Here is a 15,690-nt window from a genome sequence, read left to right on the forward strand (position 1 = left end):
TGCTATTTTTTTTTAGTCCCTCTTTCCCATAAACGGCACACAAGCCTCATAAATGTCCCCAAAGCCAGGGTACTTGGAAATCCTCTGGAACACGCCCTCATCTATCTCCCTCACAGACTGGAGGGAACCGGCAATAAAGAAGTCTGTATAACTCGGTCGGGAACCCAGCACAAATGGCCCGTCGGCTTTATTTGTGCGCATAATCTCGCCAACAGCACTAATTCTATCAGCTTGGGCGTCCCAACTCTGCTCTTCCTTGTCCAGGTCGAGCAGATCCTCCAGCCGATGTCCGATCAATGCCTCACGCGTACGCCGGAAGTACTCTTGCGCGGGTGGAGATAGGATGTTTATCTCGCGCGGCATAACAGAGGCTTGAAATGTCTTACCGACCACAGCACGCGCTTGATCCTCGATTTGGCGGCCTAGCTCCGACGTCAATGGCACGGGGGGGTCCGGGTAGGTAGACTCGAGGAACTCCGCGATAGTGGCTGATTCCATCAGACGTGTGTCCGTCGGCACATGCTGTATGGCTGGGACTGTGTATTTATAGTTTGGTCCCGGAGCAGATTCACCAAAGCCACTGGGACGTCAGGTCAGGATACTTCTTTCAACTAGTTTGAGAGAACAAAACAGAAAAAAAGGGAAGGGTGTTGAGATGTAAAACACAAGTAAAGTAAAAGCTGACTCACAGCCCTTTTAGGGTAGGCCCAATATCTGGGAATTCGAGGAACACAGTCCTATAGGGAATATTCTTATAGTTGAGCATGAAGCGGATACGCCAGACAACAGGAGAGAAGCAGACATTTTTGATGCAGGCCACATCATACAAAACAATTTGGGGCTCGGTGGTGGCCATATTGGGCTATGCGTTTATGATAAGATATTCAAGAGGGTGAAGCGCTGTTGTTATGTAGTTTTCTATGTCCCAAAGGCTGAGGTAGACCGCAAGGAGCACTAGCATGCATGTGGTTAGTGTTTCGTTAATTACCTGATGGGGTTTGTTGAAATGGCGGGGTTGCGGCGCCATGGAAGGCTGTGGCCGGAATAGGCATTATCGAGGCCGAGTGTCCGGCCCGGAACCGGAGCCTAGCAGCTTATCCATATTCAAAATTCGATCCCTCTTTACTCTTTTTTTACTATATTGCTCTCTTATATATGAAATAAATAAAATACTGAGTTTTTTATATTATTGAATTGAACATTTGAACATAGAAGTCACCGAGAAAATTTGAAGAGAATGGTACGCGCCAATAAACCAAGTAGGGCAGCGAGCATTTGGATTAGTTGCAAGTATATAGACATGAAGAAATCATGGCCTTAATCTAAGTTATAGGATACTCATGAAAGAATTCAATATCGGATTGATTGAGATTGCTTGTTCCTGATATGCAAGAGTTGTTATCGACCAGTAGACACGAAGCTCCTGCAAAGTAGTCGACTACGTCTAGGAATGGTAATGCTATTCTTGTACAAAAGAGAAATCAGCTAAATTTAGGACAAAATACGCTTTCTATACTCGACAAATATAAAAGCAGAACTCGTGCAACATCAGTAATGGCAGTCATGGAACCCTAAAACCAGGGGATCATGTGCCTCCTCTGTTCTCTGAGTTTCCTGGTATTTTCGAAGCGATTGATTTATTTCCGAACCTTTAAGTTTCTCCAATAGAACCAAATTAAATTCCCTCCACCTCTTCCACTCCATGTCTGCAATTGGTCACCCATGAAGTGCAATGCTTCACCTTTTCGCAAATAAAATTTTGCTGCATTCGGGCCAATTGCTGGTAACCCATTCGAGTACGACATGTCATTAAGGGCCAGTATAGTATAAACGTAGTCCGTTCTCAGAGATTTTTGCTCTCTAGGACTTTCCAGATCAACGCATGCACCGGGTTCAGAACCAACAAATCTATTTTCGACGTCCGATGTCTCAAGGAGCTGGGCGAGTTTGGGAGCTTGCGTATTCCTTATACTCTGCCAATTCTATAAGTATTAAGTCCATAGTAGCACTATAGAAAACACACCTCGAGAAAATAGTTTGATGCCTTGCGTGTATATTTACCGTGTGGAAGTAACATCAACGGCTGAGAGCCAGGTTTGCGTGAAGTCTTCATCTCCTCGACTTCGTCGTTTGCTGCATCTGCGTGCTCCTGCGGTATACCTTCATCTTTCAACGCAAAAGTTGACTCTTCTGCAGACATTGTGGAAATTTCTGAAACGGCATTCCGTGCATATTTACCACCTACGGTGCTTACATTGGGGTTGATGGGAATATACCCCTCACATTACGTGCTATGACAAAAGACCCTGTCTAGCTGCTGCCCGAAAGAAAATACGCATTCCGCCTCATGATCCACTGACTGGTAAACTAATACTTACTTTTATGTGCCTAGCTCCTAGGTTGTAACTACATTTCGGCCATGCTGCGTTAGGTAGCAATCTTCGAATAGAGTACAATAGAAATATGTCTTGCTTCGTTATCAGCAATATCTATCGGTGTATGCTATTGTTTAGAAGGCCGCAGACCTCATTTCCAGTATACTAGAAGTGTAAAATAAGGCCAGGGGATAGTATTCAAGTGAATGTCAGAATTGTTCACAAGGTATCTAATCCTGCTATTCTATACTTATTTCACTTCACATTTCAAAATATCCGGAGACACATAGATCAATCGATCATTCAAACAAAAGGTAAGATAATGTGCGAAGGATGGTCACCCCCGAGATGGACAATATGGGTCCCGTGCGATGCAAGTTTCTGAAATTCGTTGTTGTCCTTGAACTCTCCCCTTAACAAGGGGCTATTTCCGTGCACTTCCACTCGGATGCTCTCGCCGGCTTCGTACTCTACTCCCATAGCCCAAATCCCGATGTCTAACTTGACAATTTCTCCGGGAGAAATATACTCATCTCGATCATGCGGGTGAAACGGATAATTTTCATGTATCGACTGCGATATATCAATTGCCCTGCGAGAAGCTCGTAGAATTCCTAGTGACCCAACGTGGAACATTAAGTTGTTTTTGTTTCGTGGGGGGATCTGATCCAGATTGTCCGGACTGACACCGTGCTGCGCAACACTTGACCAAGGTATGTTGAGATTGAGCAAGGATTTTCCTTGGGCATCCAGCTTGCGCACGAGAACGTAAACATCCATATCATGAAATTCTGGGCAGGCTATGTATACAACTGCCTTGGGAATACCAGCAAGTCGCGTTTTGGCTGGGAAGGTATATTGGAAGCTAGCACAGTCTAGATACTTCTCCGCATTGTACGAGATAGATGTGGATGACTGAGGAGTTTCGAAGTCCAACTTTTCATTACCGTGGAAATACATTTTTCGATATTCAGTGCGTGGAATTAGGTAGTCCGTCTCTGGTATATTGTAAAGCGGATCTTGGTTGAATCGAAGTATCGTCGTACGCACTCGAGGTGTTTGTTCCCAACCATTTTTGACGCCATTCAAATAATGGTCAAAAAATGTTGCAAGATCGGTGGCGGATTCTTTGCAATTCCACATATCATACCATTCCTGCCACGGGCATAAACGAAGCCATTTCTCAGATGAAGTAATCTGTAGCCATCCTCGTATGGATCCCATTGTGTGCACGAAGCTGGTATAAGATGCTGTAATATACGCCGGAATATTAATGTTACTTATATTTGGTCGTTTATCCTTCCAGTATAAGGCATCAGCCTTGGGATATCGTCGATACATTTCATGGAAGTCCTCGACTCCACCATGGCCCTGGATATTATGATCGATGATAAAATCAAACAATCCAGCGTCAAATATTCCCCCTCGCACGAATTGTTCTCGATAAAGGTCACCACATGCTTCCCATGGTGCAATGGCTTTTAAGGACGGTGGCCGTAATGCTGCGATGAACCACTGCACGATGGCCAAATGAGAGTTTCCAGCCAGACCAACGTTGCCACTACACCATGGCATTCGAGCAATTGCCTCTATCACGTCGTACCCGTCCTCGGCCTCTTGTGTGCCCATAATACCAACATTTCCACCGGAGTCTCCTGATCCTCGAGCGTCTACGTTGACGATGGCAAACCCGCGAGGAACAAACTCTGCTGGATCGGGGCCTTCGAATTTCTCCAAGCCACTAACCACTCCTTCCGGAATCCCCAAGTGCCAGGGAAGCATTTTCAGCATGCTTATTCCATTGAATTTCTTTCCAAATGGGCTCCACGCCAAGATGGCAGACACAGGTTCTGTCGAATTGGCCGGGCGATAAATATCACAGTATAAGGCACATCCGTCCCTAACCTTGATCTCTACATCGTGAGACGCGTGGATATCACATGGAAGTGGTCGGGAGCCATTCTGACCCCAGCCCTTGGGCAGAACCTCTTCTCTGAACCCGAATGGCTGGTAATTATTTCGGCCCACGGAAGGCTTGTTGATCGGGCGAGTTGCAACAGGGACGGGAGACGGCATTGTGATTGCAAGGGAGTATACTGATCAACACATGTCATGAGCAGACGAGAAGCAGTCAGGTTTTGAATGATAAATTGATCCAGATCTTCTTTCTACACATTCGGTATGTGGAGGAGAATAAATTTGTGTGGGGAGGAACTATTCACGGCCGGGCTCGACCGGCCACGGGTCAGTTCGGGTGAGACTAGATTCTCTAATATTTGATGTTGCAGAGATCTGGGAAACGCAATTTTTGTTACTAATTATCACCACGGTCGATGTTATTTCTCGAGACTATCCTGGGGGAGTTCGGATGACCTCGCCCGAACACAAATAGTTAAAAGCCTGCTCCAAATGTCAACGGTCTGCTTCATCTCATACTGTTATACCTCTGAATTAACTTTCTGAAACGTCTATCGGGCTTATCTAAATCAAGCTCAATATTTAGAGATCATTCAAGAAGAACCACATCATGGCACCCTCTCGTATTGACGCCGAGTTCGCTACCGGTACGACGTCCAAGTCTCAATTTCAAAACACCAATGACCAAAAAATACATTATGGCGACTGGCGTGATGATTTCTTCAGGGATGGATATGTAATCATTAAAGGCGTCTTGCCCAAAGACCGGGCGCGCCAATACCAGAGTGAAGCGCTTACCTGGCTGGAGTCATTTGGGATAGGGTTTGACCGCAATGACATAACAACCTGGAAGAAAGAGAACGTTCCTCAGAGCTTTAAAGGCGGAATGTACCTTCACTTTTCTGCAGCTCATGAAAAGTATGTTTGGGATGTCAGGTGGTATGTTGACAATTTTATCAAAATTTCTTCGGCTTTTTAGTTACTAATTTCCATTAAGCGAACCTGGAGTCATAGAGCCGTTTGCAAAACTATGGGGAACCGACGAGCTTGTCGTATCTTTTGACACCGTAAATGTCACACTCCCACAGTCGATAGTTGGTACATATGACTCCAAGCCCTGGCCACATGTTGACCAAGCCCCTGAGCGACGAGGTCTACGCTGTGTTCAGGGCATCGTCAACCTATCCGAGTCTGGTCCTAACGACGGTGGACTGGTCGTAATGAAAGGCTCATCGCCTCTCTTCGAGCAATTTTTCGACGAGAACCCAGTCACCGGCCCAACGCCCTGGCGAACTGCAAAGCACAAGGACTTCCACCCCTTCCACGACAAAGATCTAGACTGGTACCGTGCACGCGGGTGTGAGTTGATCAAAGTATGTGCTGAGCCGGGGGATTTGATTCTGTGGGATTCACGACAGATGCACTGGGCTCAATTCGGCGAGTCGGACTTGATACGCACTATTGTCTACGCGACGTACACGCCTGCTACGTGGATGTCCGAGGAGGATCGAGCCCTAAAGAAGGATCTCTTCAAAAATTACGAAACTACGACCCATTGGCCGCATACTAATCTTTTCACTCATGGTAAAGCCATGATAACAGTGGATGGGAAAGAAATTCCCGATCCTTTGGAAAGAGGTGAACCGATCACTAAGCCGGAGCGGAGCGAGAAACTATTGAAACTGGCGGGGGCAATGAAGTATTAGCTTTTTGAATTGAGAATTACACCTGCTTTGTTGTTTTTATATGGATTGTGTGAATTTATTCTCCAAACGAATTTGAGCATGTGCCAGTTGTTGATGGCAACCCTAACCCTAACCCTAATCTCTAAATGTAGGGGTGGAATATCATGCTACTTGAACGTATTCCATCAATAAATTTATTCTATTTGTATTTGACCAACTTCAATGCATTCTGAAAAAACATAAATTGGTTCACCGCAAATAATCAAAGCACAATCATGTCTGTTCAGCATATCATCAATGTCAACCCCGCAACTATAGCTGTAACCCTAAAAACGCCATCTCGGCCCAGTTCGGCTGAGGTGGAACCAGACAGCAATTCTACACTTGACACGACGATGATATTATTTCTAGGCCCACCGTTTATTTCCAACTAGGTTAATGTTATCGGCTCCACGTCGCCATCTCCCTTGCTTTCTCCACACTTTCCCCGACTTTTGACCTTCGCCTGGAAAATGGGGATTAAAGATCGGTGTTTCCGACGCAGGGATTTATCTCATCCTAAACGCTTGTACTACTGCTGGGTTTATAGCAAGAATTATTTGCATCAGCCATGGATGCTAAGGAGACAACCGATGCAGTGCATCATGAGCTCGCTATAACCAAACCGCAGCATCACAATCCGACCGGAACGGTCACGCTGCTGGAAGATGGAGAAGTTGTCTTGATTCCTACTCCATCACCGGATCCTCGTGGTGAGTAATCTGCTTATTATCATTTTATCTAATATATTCTTACCTTTGGTAGATCCATTGAATCTTCCACAGACGCAGAAATGGGTAATCGACATTATTATCGGATTTTGTAAGCCGCGTCTCATGAATCCATATACGACTTCTCAAAAGTGAATCCCTTTTAATACAATCTACTAGTTGCTGTATTCAGTGTCCTCTTGACTTCTGGCATGGGCCCCATTCTCTCAACCATCATGGCCGATTATGAGTACAACCCCCGAGTCACGGACCTCATGACATATCCAACCTTGTTCATGGGCATTGGAAATCTCATAGCCATGCCGCTCGCCACAGCTGTGGGCCGCCGTCCTGTATTTTTGGCCTCTGCTCTGATCCTGATGGCTGGCTCTATCTGGTGCGCTGCTAGTCAGAGTTTGGAATCGCATATAGCCGGAAGAGACATTCTCTCTTTGGCAGCCGGACAGTCGGAAGCTTTGTGTCCGATGATTATCCAGGTATTTCTTCACAATTAAAGACAAATACTTAAAAGAACTGAGATTGACAAATGAAAAAATCCAGGAAATCCATTTCGTCCACGAACGCAGCAGCAAACTAGCCTGGTTCAGCGCCATTCAATCAATCGGTACGGCCGGTCTGACCATCGCCACTGCCTATCTCGTCAGTGACCTAGGATGGAGATGGTGGTACGGTATATTTGCTATTGCAAGCGGGCTCGTCTTCCTGCTCGCCTTTGTCTTGGTTCCAGAATCGGCATACCCGCGGCCAACTGATGCCTACAACGGGCTTGTTCGCATCTACCACGAAGGAGAAGAGATATCTGTGGTCAGAGCGACGGAGAAGAACAGGGTTCCTCTCGATTACAACCGATATAAAGCACGGAGTCTGTCACATCGTCTCAGGGTGTTTCATGACCATGCCAGAGATTGGAGCAAGGCAGTTGAATGCTGGAAGCAAATGGGACAGTGTATCATGTTTCCAAACATCATCTGGGTGGTGCTGATGAACAGTGTTGCGCTGGCCATCTACGTGATTTCTGTCACCGAGTTCTCGCCGATTCTGTCTTCGCCACCATATGACTACAAAACGACCAGTCTGGGTCTTGTTCAAGGTGGCCAGATCGTGGTATCCCTGCTCATGATCCCTCTCCTTGGCTACGGTGGTGATCGGTTATACAAATGGATAGCTCGACACCGGGGCGGTCTCGCAGAGCCCGAAGTGCGTCTGATCCCTATCCTGCTCCCTATCGCGGTCATGGTCATTTCCTCTGTGATCTTCGGCCGCGCTGGCTCACATCCGTTCGAGTGGTCTGCATGGGCTATAATCACCACGTACAGCGGTATTTACTTTGCATTTATCGGCATTATCTTGATTGGCTACACCTACTCGCTCGACAGCTATGGTGAACGAGCCGCCCCAATTCTCGTCTTGATTTGTTCTATTCGTGGGTTTATTTCCTTTGGGATCTCGTTTGGAGTGACCAAGTTTGTGACTGAGCAGGGGTATCAAGGTGCATTCAATATATGTACGATTATTGCGGGTGTGATTTCGGCGTTTGGGCTTTTTGTTTTCCTATATGGTCCGAAGATTCGGGCTGTAACGATGAAGTACGCTGTGGACAATAGAACCGTTGAGACATAATCATATTTATACTATATTCCATATTGAATAGGAATTTCGTACCTATTAAAAAAACCAATGACCCCCATTAAATGTACATTCAATTTTCAGCATATACAAAACCCTCATCTAAGGATATCCCCCAGCATCGCCGAATCAACAAACGGCAATGAGGTATCAATCAACTCAGCCGAAGGAAACAACTGGTCGAAATAAGGCACAGTATCCATATTCTGTACTCCTATTTCTGAATACTGCTCCCAAGTTCCAAGAATTTCTCCTTCCTGCTCCTCTACCTCGCACGTATCGCCAGCAGTGGTAGTGGTCGTGGTGGTCGTGGTGGTCTCTTCAGACCAAGGAGAATCTCCCGTCCAAACACGATTATCCTGCGGATTATCGAAGAAAACAAACCGTGCTGTCGACTCCGTGTCTGGTAGAGAATCCCATAGAAAAGGGCACGCTACGAGTCTCACGATTCGTGCTAATGCGGAACGATTTATGATGCGGTGCGCAGACGTGCGAAAGACATGTTCATATAGGTGTACAAGTCGACGCAGAACTAGCAATGCTCCATGTCGTGCTTCTGTGGGAGGTGAGTTTTCAATAAGGCTGATACTCAGCATGACCAGATCCTGCAGGTCTGCGATGTCAGTTGCCGGTTGGTTACCGTTCGCAAAGCAGATCAGGTGTAGGGCAATAAAGATGCCGGCTGCGACGGTGGCGCAGGTCACAGACCAAAACTTGTTGAAGAACAGACTTGGATCGTTACATCTACGTTGTAGTATGCGTTTGGCAGCTGAAATTCCATCTTGCAGCACAGCATCCCCGTCTCTCTCTGCCTCACTACGTTCCAGGATTTGAGGGATCATGGCAACGCAGAGAGTGATTCGCCAGCTGTCAGCGCAGTTGAGCAGAAGATTTCGTTGTATAGAGCACCAGTATGGTTCATCACGAACAGGCGTCTCTGTCGGACTAGGGTAAGACAAATGCGGAGGAAAATCAGCGCAGACTGAGTCAATCTCTTCTAGGGACGCTTGGACTGTATCGGTACTCCAGTCCCGGATAGAATTGATGTGATTCCTCGTCAACGCTGCAACCTGGGCCATTGCCTTGTGATACTCATACGCAGAGGGTACATCTTCGTCTTTCTCATCTTTGGTCTCCAGCACGGTTGTGAATGAACTAGGATGGATAGAGATCGGCCGCGACCAAACGGTTAACCTAAGAATTGGTTAACCATACATTCAAATACACAAAAACAGGTCGATTGATCCACCAGTCACAAATAATCAAAGTCCACCACAGTCGCCGGTGGACATTACGAAGGACTGGGCTTGGATCTGCCCTTTTGTCCTCGTCGAGATGGTCTATACCAATAAGTCGAGCCACATTCACCGCCGCGCCATGGAGAATAAACTCTCGGCTTGGCTCGCCGAGGTTTTTGTGCAGGATGTTGAGGATTGCCAGCGCCTGGACCGTGGCCAGAGAGGGTCTGCGAGTGTAGTCTGCTAGGTCCAGCTCTCTCAGTGCAGCAGCATACCAAGTCCGACTCGGCGGTGAGGAGATGGGAGATGTTTGGGGGGCAGAGAAGCTTTCATATAGCAGCTGCACATTATCGATGGTCTTGTCGTCGAGAAAATACGCTCCAACCTAGGTAGAGTTATAAAGTCGTACTGCGTTGAGCTAATTTCCAGACTTACAGCTAGCACGCTGAGATAAACCGCAATCCAGCCATGATTGCTCAGAGCATCCTTTTCGCTGTCGATGAGACCCTTCCAAAACAGATTGTGTTCCTTCATGAACACCGCTTCATCCAAAGCACAATGCACCCATCCGAGCTGCGTCAGGGAGAACTCGACAATGGTATCACTCCACCGTCGCGTAGGCAAAATCAGCTTGACCTGGCTATCCCAGGTAGAAATCTGGTTTACAGGGCCCTGTGCAGACGAGTCAATCGACAGTCCAAAAACGTGGGCTTGAAAGTCGTTGAGAATTCTCTCTGATGAATGCACATCCTGCTGCTGCTGTGTCGTCGTTGCCCTAGGAATATCCGTCTCTAGCTTCACCAGCTCCGGTCTTGAAAGGGCTAGTTCCAATTGCCTGATGCGAATCTTGAGGCTATTATTCTCACGCAGGAGGGTAGAGTCTGGAGGATTCCCATCACGCTCCTCGTCTACTGCTCTATTATGGTGATATATTAGCTACTAGTACAAGCCCGGTAAAAAAAAAAAAGGAAGACACTCACACTGTCACTCTTCCCCCCACTTTGACAACCTCGCGCATGCAGGTGGCAGCATCCCCGCGCCGAATGCATTGCTCGCAGGGGATCTTCTTGGAGCACTTGACTTTGCGGCGCGAGCACGGTATACACGAGCGCGGAACCCGCTGTGTTTCACGGATGGGCTGTGGCATTGCTAGTAGTTATCAATTTCGAGACATGTAGTCTATATTGAAGAGAGGTTGTTCAAATGTCGAGTTGAGCATGTATGTGTCCGGGTGAGTTCGGGCGAGATTGTCTCCACTTTTATGTCTCGTTTCGGCAGGAGCCTTCATTATTCCCTCTTCTTCTGTATATCTAAGAAAAAATATGCTTGTTTTATCAAAAAGCGAATAAGTGCTTGCAAGATAAAAGGAGGAAGACTGCTTTTGCCTGAGCCTACTCTCTACGATTGATACCAGTCATGACAGACCATTTCAATGTTGATATCGCCAGTGCCAGCATGAGGCTCATTATCTCAAGAGACGAGGCAAACACCGCGCCGATCCCAACAACATGAAAATCAAATAATTTCTGGGTATTTGGCTCTAGCATCTAGATCCCCAGTTGCTGCCTGTTTTGCTGAAGACGCCTTTGAATCCTGCACAGGCAACACCCCCACCATTGGATATCATTTACTGTAAACGGACACTATATATTGCCCGAGAACCAATTCCTTTTCACATACAACATTGAATTCATTGAACATATTCATCAATCGATCAACCGACCAACACAATGACAGGCTTCCTTCAATCATTTTCCTCTCGCTCCATCCTCTCCGATCGCAGCACCACCTCGGTTGCCTCGAGCACAGCATTTTCAGCCGTCGAGCTGGGCATGCTCGGCTGCATTGAGGGAGCACACTCGATCATTGCGCTTCTGGCAGAGCACTCCAAACCATCTCCGCCAGCCGACAACCTTACTGGAAGCATCCCCGACGCAATACACTTTATGTATGAATCCACAGAGCAAGAAATAACAAGAATACCCTCGGGAGTGGGGAAACTAGACAATGCAGGCTTGGACAGCTTGGAACAAAAGCTAAACGACCAACTACCCTACCTAGCAGACGGAGTCGATGTCGTCAATGGGAATGAAAAGGACTACGAGACTCTTTACGCATGGATACAGGAGCTCGAGACAGAGGATGCCTGGTTGTTGGATGTCACGACGGGGTATTCTGTACGTTTCTTTCCTTCTTTCTATTCCATCAATCGATAACTAAATAATCACTATAGGCAATGCGTCTGTCCTCCGGCCTCGCCGGCCTCCTCAATCTCGCGCTGCATCTCCAAAAACCAAACGCAGTAGCCGACCAGATCATGTCTCGCATTGCTGGCCGCATCCACGCAAACCAGCAAGCCGAATACCTCGCTCGGATCCGGCCTGCATGGAGCAAGTATTTTGTGTCTGGTTGGCTACGCGACAAACTCGGCTTGTCACAAGCCGCTGATAGCAGCGAGCTCAGCGAGTATGGACGAATGATACACGACACGACGAAAAAGAGACTTGAGCAGGGGGGTCCGTTAAAACCTGTTGATGAATACAAAGACAAGAGCATGCAAGAAATGCTCGCAGAACTAGACCGAAACACAGTACCGTACAAGGACTCCTTTGAAGAATGGGGCAAAGACTGGGACGACGATGATGACGAAGCAGCAGCAGCAGGACAAAATACAATCCTGCGCAACCCAGCAACACCAACCCAAATCGCCACGGCTGAAGAGACCATTGGCCGACCACTACCAGACGACCTGAAGCAGTTTTACGCTCTTACCAACGGCACTCGCCCCGTCGTCGAGCACTACCCCGGATTCCATGCTATCAAGGCGCTTCTACTGCCAGTCGAATCCCTATTTTGGGAAGATGAGGAGTACATGCACCACTACACCTTGGATCTACTCCCCGGCACGAGACGAGAACTGCCCATCGAGATCGAGTGGCCCGGGATCGAAGGCGGTGCGATTGCCATGTACGAGCACGAAGGGCAGGGTACTGATTATGTATGGTACGTTACGTCGGAATTAGTAGCCAAGGCAAGAAAACTCCTAGAAGAAGCCTATGAAGCGGCGACCGCAAACGACAAGAAATATCTAGACAGTCTCGTGCAGGAATATCACGGTAGCTGGGATAAACTAAAAGATCTCAAAGGGTGCTGGTACCAGCAACAGTGGGGGGATCCAGACAGTATGATTGTGTTTCACGATTTCAGAGCGTTTTTAAGCACGGTGGTGTCGAGCAGTGTGTTGGAGGAGAACAAGAGTCCGATCAAGATGCCTAAGGATTAATCACAAAATAGGACTTGGAATTCTATGAATAAATAAAAATCAACACCGTACAAAACTGTTGCGGTTGCAACTTCAAATCTCTCTCTCGAAAAAAAAGGTCAAACAAAAGAAACGCAGCACAGCAGATATAAAAAAGAGAAACAGAAAGAAAAAAAAATCTATCTTTTCGTACAAGTCTATGTATTAATGATTCAATAGGTTGTATAGCCCTCCCCTCGTAGCGCATTTAACTAGCAGCTAAAGACTAGGATATGGTCCAGCTGAGGGTACATGAAGCTGGAGAACACGATAAAGGATTACTCGCGAGAAACGTCACGACCAAAGATCTTGGCCTTGATCCAGTCGGTGGCCACGAGGACACGGTTGCGCGCTGTAATCCGTTAGTTTTGACAGTTTTTCATCTAATGTTTTAAAGGTTTAAAAAAAAAGGCTTACCGCTGAAGCACATGCTCAGATAGGCACTGCGCCAGAAAAGATAGGTCATGGTACCACCGCTCGCAATGTTGCCGCTCAGCCAGCTGATGTCTGCAACTGCTCGCTCCTTGCCAATGTACGCCAGACTGCCCTGGTGTGAGTACTGGAAGGGACCAATCTGCTTAGTGCGACGCAGCTGGCGCTGGCGCTCCTTGATCTCGTCCAAGACGCGGTCGCGGTCTTCGCCCTTGGCTTCCGACTGTGCGACAGACAGCTTCTTGAGCTCGCTTTCAATCTCCTCGGTGCGTGCCATGGTGTTGAACAGACGGGCCAGGAACGCGCCTTCTTGGCCGGCGACCTGGGCGGTGGGGGCGTAGTTGGTGATGGCGCAGTCGCCGACAGCCCAGATGTTTTCGGTTCCGTTGACGACCAGGAATTCGTTGACGGCCAGACCGCGGCGAGAGTCCTTTTGCGCGGGGATCTGGCCCATTAGGTCGCGCACCACGTCGCGGACAGCGTTACCAGTGGCCCAGACCAAAAGTCCGTAGGGAATCTTCTCCAGCTCCTTGGTGCCGTCGGGCTTAGACACCTCGGCCTCGATGAACTTTTCGGTGACGTTCTTGACCATGGTCTTGGTGCGGATGGTGATTTTCTCTTCCTTGAAACTGGACTCGGTGTATTCGATCAGCTGCTTGGAGAACATGGGAAGAATCTAGTCTCGTCAGTTATAGAACTCTGTATAATCAGACGGCAGCCAATTCTTACATTAGGCAAGGCTTCGACCAGGGTTACGTGGAAGTTGTCCTGGATTTCAGGAATCCACTTGCGCAGATCGTCCTCGAAAAAGTCCTGGAGCTCGCCGGCAAACTCGACGCCGGTAGGACCACCGCCGACGACAACCATGTGCAAGAGGCGCTTGACTTCCTCGTCGGTCTGATCCTTGAAGACGGCGGTCTCGACGCAGTCCATGATACGCTTGCGGATTTTCTGAGCATCGCCGACCTCCTTGAGGAAGCACGAGTTCTCTCGGACACCGGGGATGCCTAGGGTTGTCAGCACATAAACAAACCATACTTCAAGTTCCAAGGAACAAAAACTCACCAAAGGTGGCATTCTCGGCACCAACACCCACAACAAGCATATCAAACGGCACAACAGTGTGCGAGACATCACCCTTGATCTCCGAGTCGTCACTTATATACACCACACGCTTCTCATAGTCGATCTTGGTGGCCTCAGCTTCGAAGAACTTGACAGTCGCTTTCTTGTGGCGCAGGATGTTGCGAATGGGCTCCATGATAGACCGGTGCTCAATCAAGCCCGTAGTGCACGAGGGCAGCAGCGGGGTGAAGAGGAAAAAGTTACGGGGGGAAATGACGACGACATTGTAGTTTTCGGTATCGAGCTTTTTGAGCAGCGAGACGGAGCCCCAACCAGTTCCTGCGATGCGTCAGTTTTTATTTTTATTTTTATTTTTTCTGTAGCAATCCAATCGACATACCCAGAATAACAAGAGTCTTCTTGGATGGATCAGGCTCGATTTGCTCCTCAGGGTGGCGCAGAATGTAAATGCTGTAGCCCAGGTATCCAGTAAGGCCTAATCCCGAGAGGACGGTCAGTCGATACGCCCAGCGGAAAAAGCGAAAGCGCTTCTTGGGCGCTGGCGAAGGAGCGGCAGCGGCAGCATCAGCATAGGCGCGGCGCAGGGCAGGTTGAATCGGAGACGATCGCAGGGGCGATGCTGATGATAGTAGAGATGGTCGGACAGGAGCCACGCGCGACGACAGCGACCTAGCGCTGATAGTCGAGGCGAGCTGCGAGACCGCCTTGGGACGGACCAGCATGGCGCCGACAAGTCAATTTACCTAGCGAGCAGCTTTGTGCAAGCAGGCAAGTAACTAACAGACAAGCGAGTAGCTTGGAGAGGGGAGATGGAATGGAATTGCTGATGGTTGTTGGCAGAGGATGCAAGTAAGCTTGTGTTAAAAAAAATGTGAGGTGGAAGATCGGACTTGTGGCCGCTGACTGTGGTTGGCCCGGCTTGGCCTGGGCTGCTTTCTGTTTCGGGAAAGCCGGTGTAGTGCTTTGCACTGCTGAATTTCTGGAATTTCTTTTTTTATCGCTCTTAAATTTCCTCTTGTAGTATCGGTTATCGATGACCTCGTCTCGGTGGAGGGAATTGACCCCTGTTATCATGTATGATTTTTTTCTCTCCCTTTCTATTAGCTCTTATATGGGGAATTACCATAACCAAACTACCGTAGATCACATGTGCAGAGAAAAAGAGAAAGCCAAACCCTACAGATATAACGGACCAATATATTTAGTTAACTAGTACACTCTGTTATTATCCCCTAGTCTATCCAAAGTCCACCTGTTCCG

At 47.9% G+C, this 15,690-nt stretch overlaps 8 protein-coding genes across 8 annotated transcripts; 3 read left to right on the plus strand and 5 right to left on the minus strand.

The window, feature by feature from the left end:
* Nucleotides 1–12: 12 nt before the first annotated feature.
* On the minus strand, nucleotides 13–856 carry TRUGW13939_11343 (uncharacterized protein; the record flags this gene model as incomplete). The annotated part of the gene is made up of 2 exons (XM_035494451.1): nucleotides 13–580; nucleotides 690–856. 2 exons carry the CDS (start codon nucleotides 854–856, stop codon nucleotides 13–15), a joined length of 735 nt encoding a protein of 244 aa, XP_035350344.1.
* Nucleotides 857–1,637: 781 nt separating this feature from the next.
* Nucleotides 1,638–2,200, minus strand: TRUGW13939_11344 (uncharacterized protein; the record flags this gene model as incomplete). The annotated part of the gene is made up of 2 exons (XM_035494452.1): nucleotides 1,638–1,973; nucleotides 2,024–2,200. 2 exons carry the CDS (start codon nucleotides 2,198–2,200, stop codon nucleotides 1,638–1,640), a joined length of 513 nt encoding a protein of 170 aa, XP_035350345.1.
* A 478-nt stretch (nucleotides 2,201–2,678) lies between these two features.
* Nucleotides 2,679–4,451, minus strand: TRUGW13939_11345 (uncharacterized protein; the record flags this gene model as incomplete). The annotated part of the gene is made up of 1 exon (XM_035494453.1): nucleotides 2,679–4,451. The coding sequence occupies one exon, from the start codon at nucleotides 4,449–4,451 to the stop codon at nucleotides 2,679–2,681; it is 1,773 nt and encodes a 590-aa protein (XP_035350346.1).
* Nucleotides 4,452–4,902: 451 nt separating this feature from the next.
* TRUGW13939_11346 (uncharacterized protein) lies at nucleotides 4,903–5,998 on the plus strand (the record flags this gene model as incomplete). The annotated part of the gene is made up of 2 exons (XM_035494454.1): nucleotides 4,903–5,231; nucleotides 5,290–5,998. 2 exons carry the CDS (start codon nucleotides 4,903–4,905, stop codon nucleotides 5,996–5,998), a joined length of 1,038 nt encoding a protein of 345 aa, XP_035350347.1.
* A 589-nt stretch (nucleotides 5,999–6,587) lies between these two features.
* TRUGW13939_11347 (uncharacterized protein) lies at nucleotides 6,588–8,367 on the plus strand (the record flags this gene model as incomplete). Its single annotated transcript, XM_035494455.1, has 4 exons — nucleotides 6,588–6,729; nucleotides 6,782–6,838; nucleotides 6,907–7,223; nucleotides 7,288–8,367. 4 exons carry the CDS (start codon nucleotides 6,588–6,590, stop codon nucleotides 8,365–8,367), a joined length of 1,596 nt encoding a protein of 531 aa, XP_035350348.1.
* Nucleotides 8,368–8,471: 104 nt separating this feature from the next.
* On the minus strand, nucleotides 8,472–10,758 carry TRUGW13939_11348 (uncharacterized protein; the record flags this gene model as incomplete). The annotated part of the gene is made up of 4 exons (XM_035494456.1): nucleotides 8,472–9,567; nucleotides 9,623–9,996; nucleotides 10,047–10,527; nucleotides 10,592–10,758. 4 exons carry the CDS (start codon nucleotides 10,756–10,758, stop codon nucleotides 8,472–8,474), a joined length of 2,118 nt encoding a protein of 705 aa, XP_035350349.1.
* Nucleotides 10,759–11,341: 583 nt separating this feature from the next.
* TRUGW13939_11349 (uncharacterized protein) lies at nucleotides 11,342–12,894 on the plus strand (the record flags this gene model as incomplete). The annotated part of the gene is made up of 2 exons (XM_035494457.1): nucleotides 11,342–11,788; nucleotides 11,845–12,894. The coding sequence occupies 2 exons, from the start codon at nucleotides 11,342–11,344 to the stop codon at nucleotides 12,892–12,894; spliced, it is 1,497 nt and encodes a 498-aa protein (XP_035350350.1).
* A 296-nt stretch (nucleotides 12,895–13,190) lies between these two features.
* Nucleotides 13,191–15,152, minus strand: TRUGW13939_11350 (uncharacterized protein; the record flags this gene model as incomplete). Its single annotated transcript, XM_035494458.1, has 5 exons — nucleotides 13,191–13,264; nucleotides 13,330–14,020; nucleotides 14,074–14,351; nucleotides 14,410–14,748; nucleotides 14,810–15,152. The coding sequence occupies 5 exons, from the start codon at nucleotides 15,150–15,152 to the stop codon at nucleotides 13,191–13,193; spliced, it is 1,725 nt and encodes a 574-aa protein (XP_035350351.1).
* Between the last annotated feature and the right edge of the window lie 538 nt (nucleotides 15,153–15,690).

This window comes from Talaromyces rugulosus, chromosome VI (assembly GCF_013368755.1).
Source record: "Talaromyces rugulosus chromosome VI, complete sequence".
NCBI classification, from domain to species: Eukaryota; Fungi; Ascomycota; class Eurotiomycetes; order Eurotiales; family Trichocomaceae; genus Talaromyces; species Talaromyces rugulosus.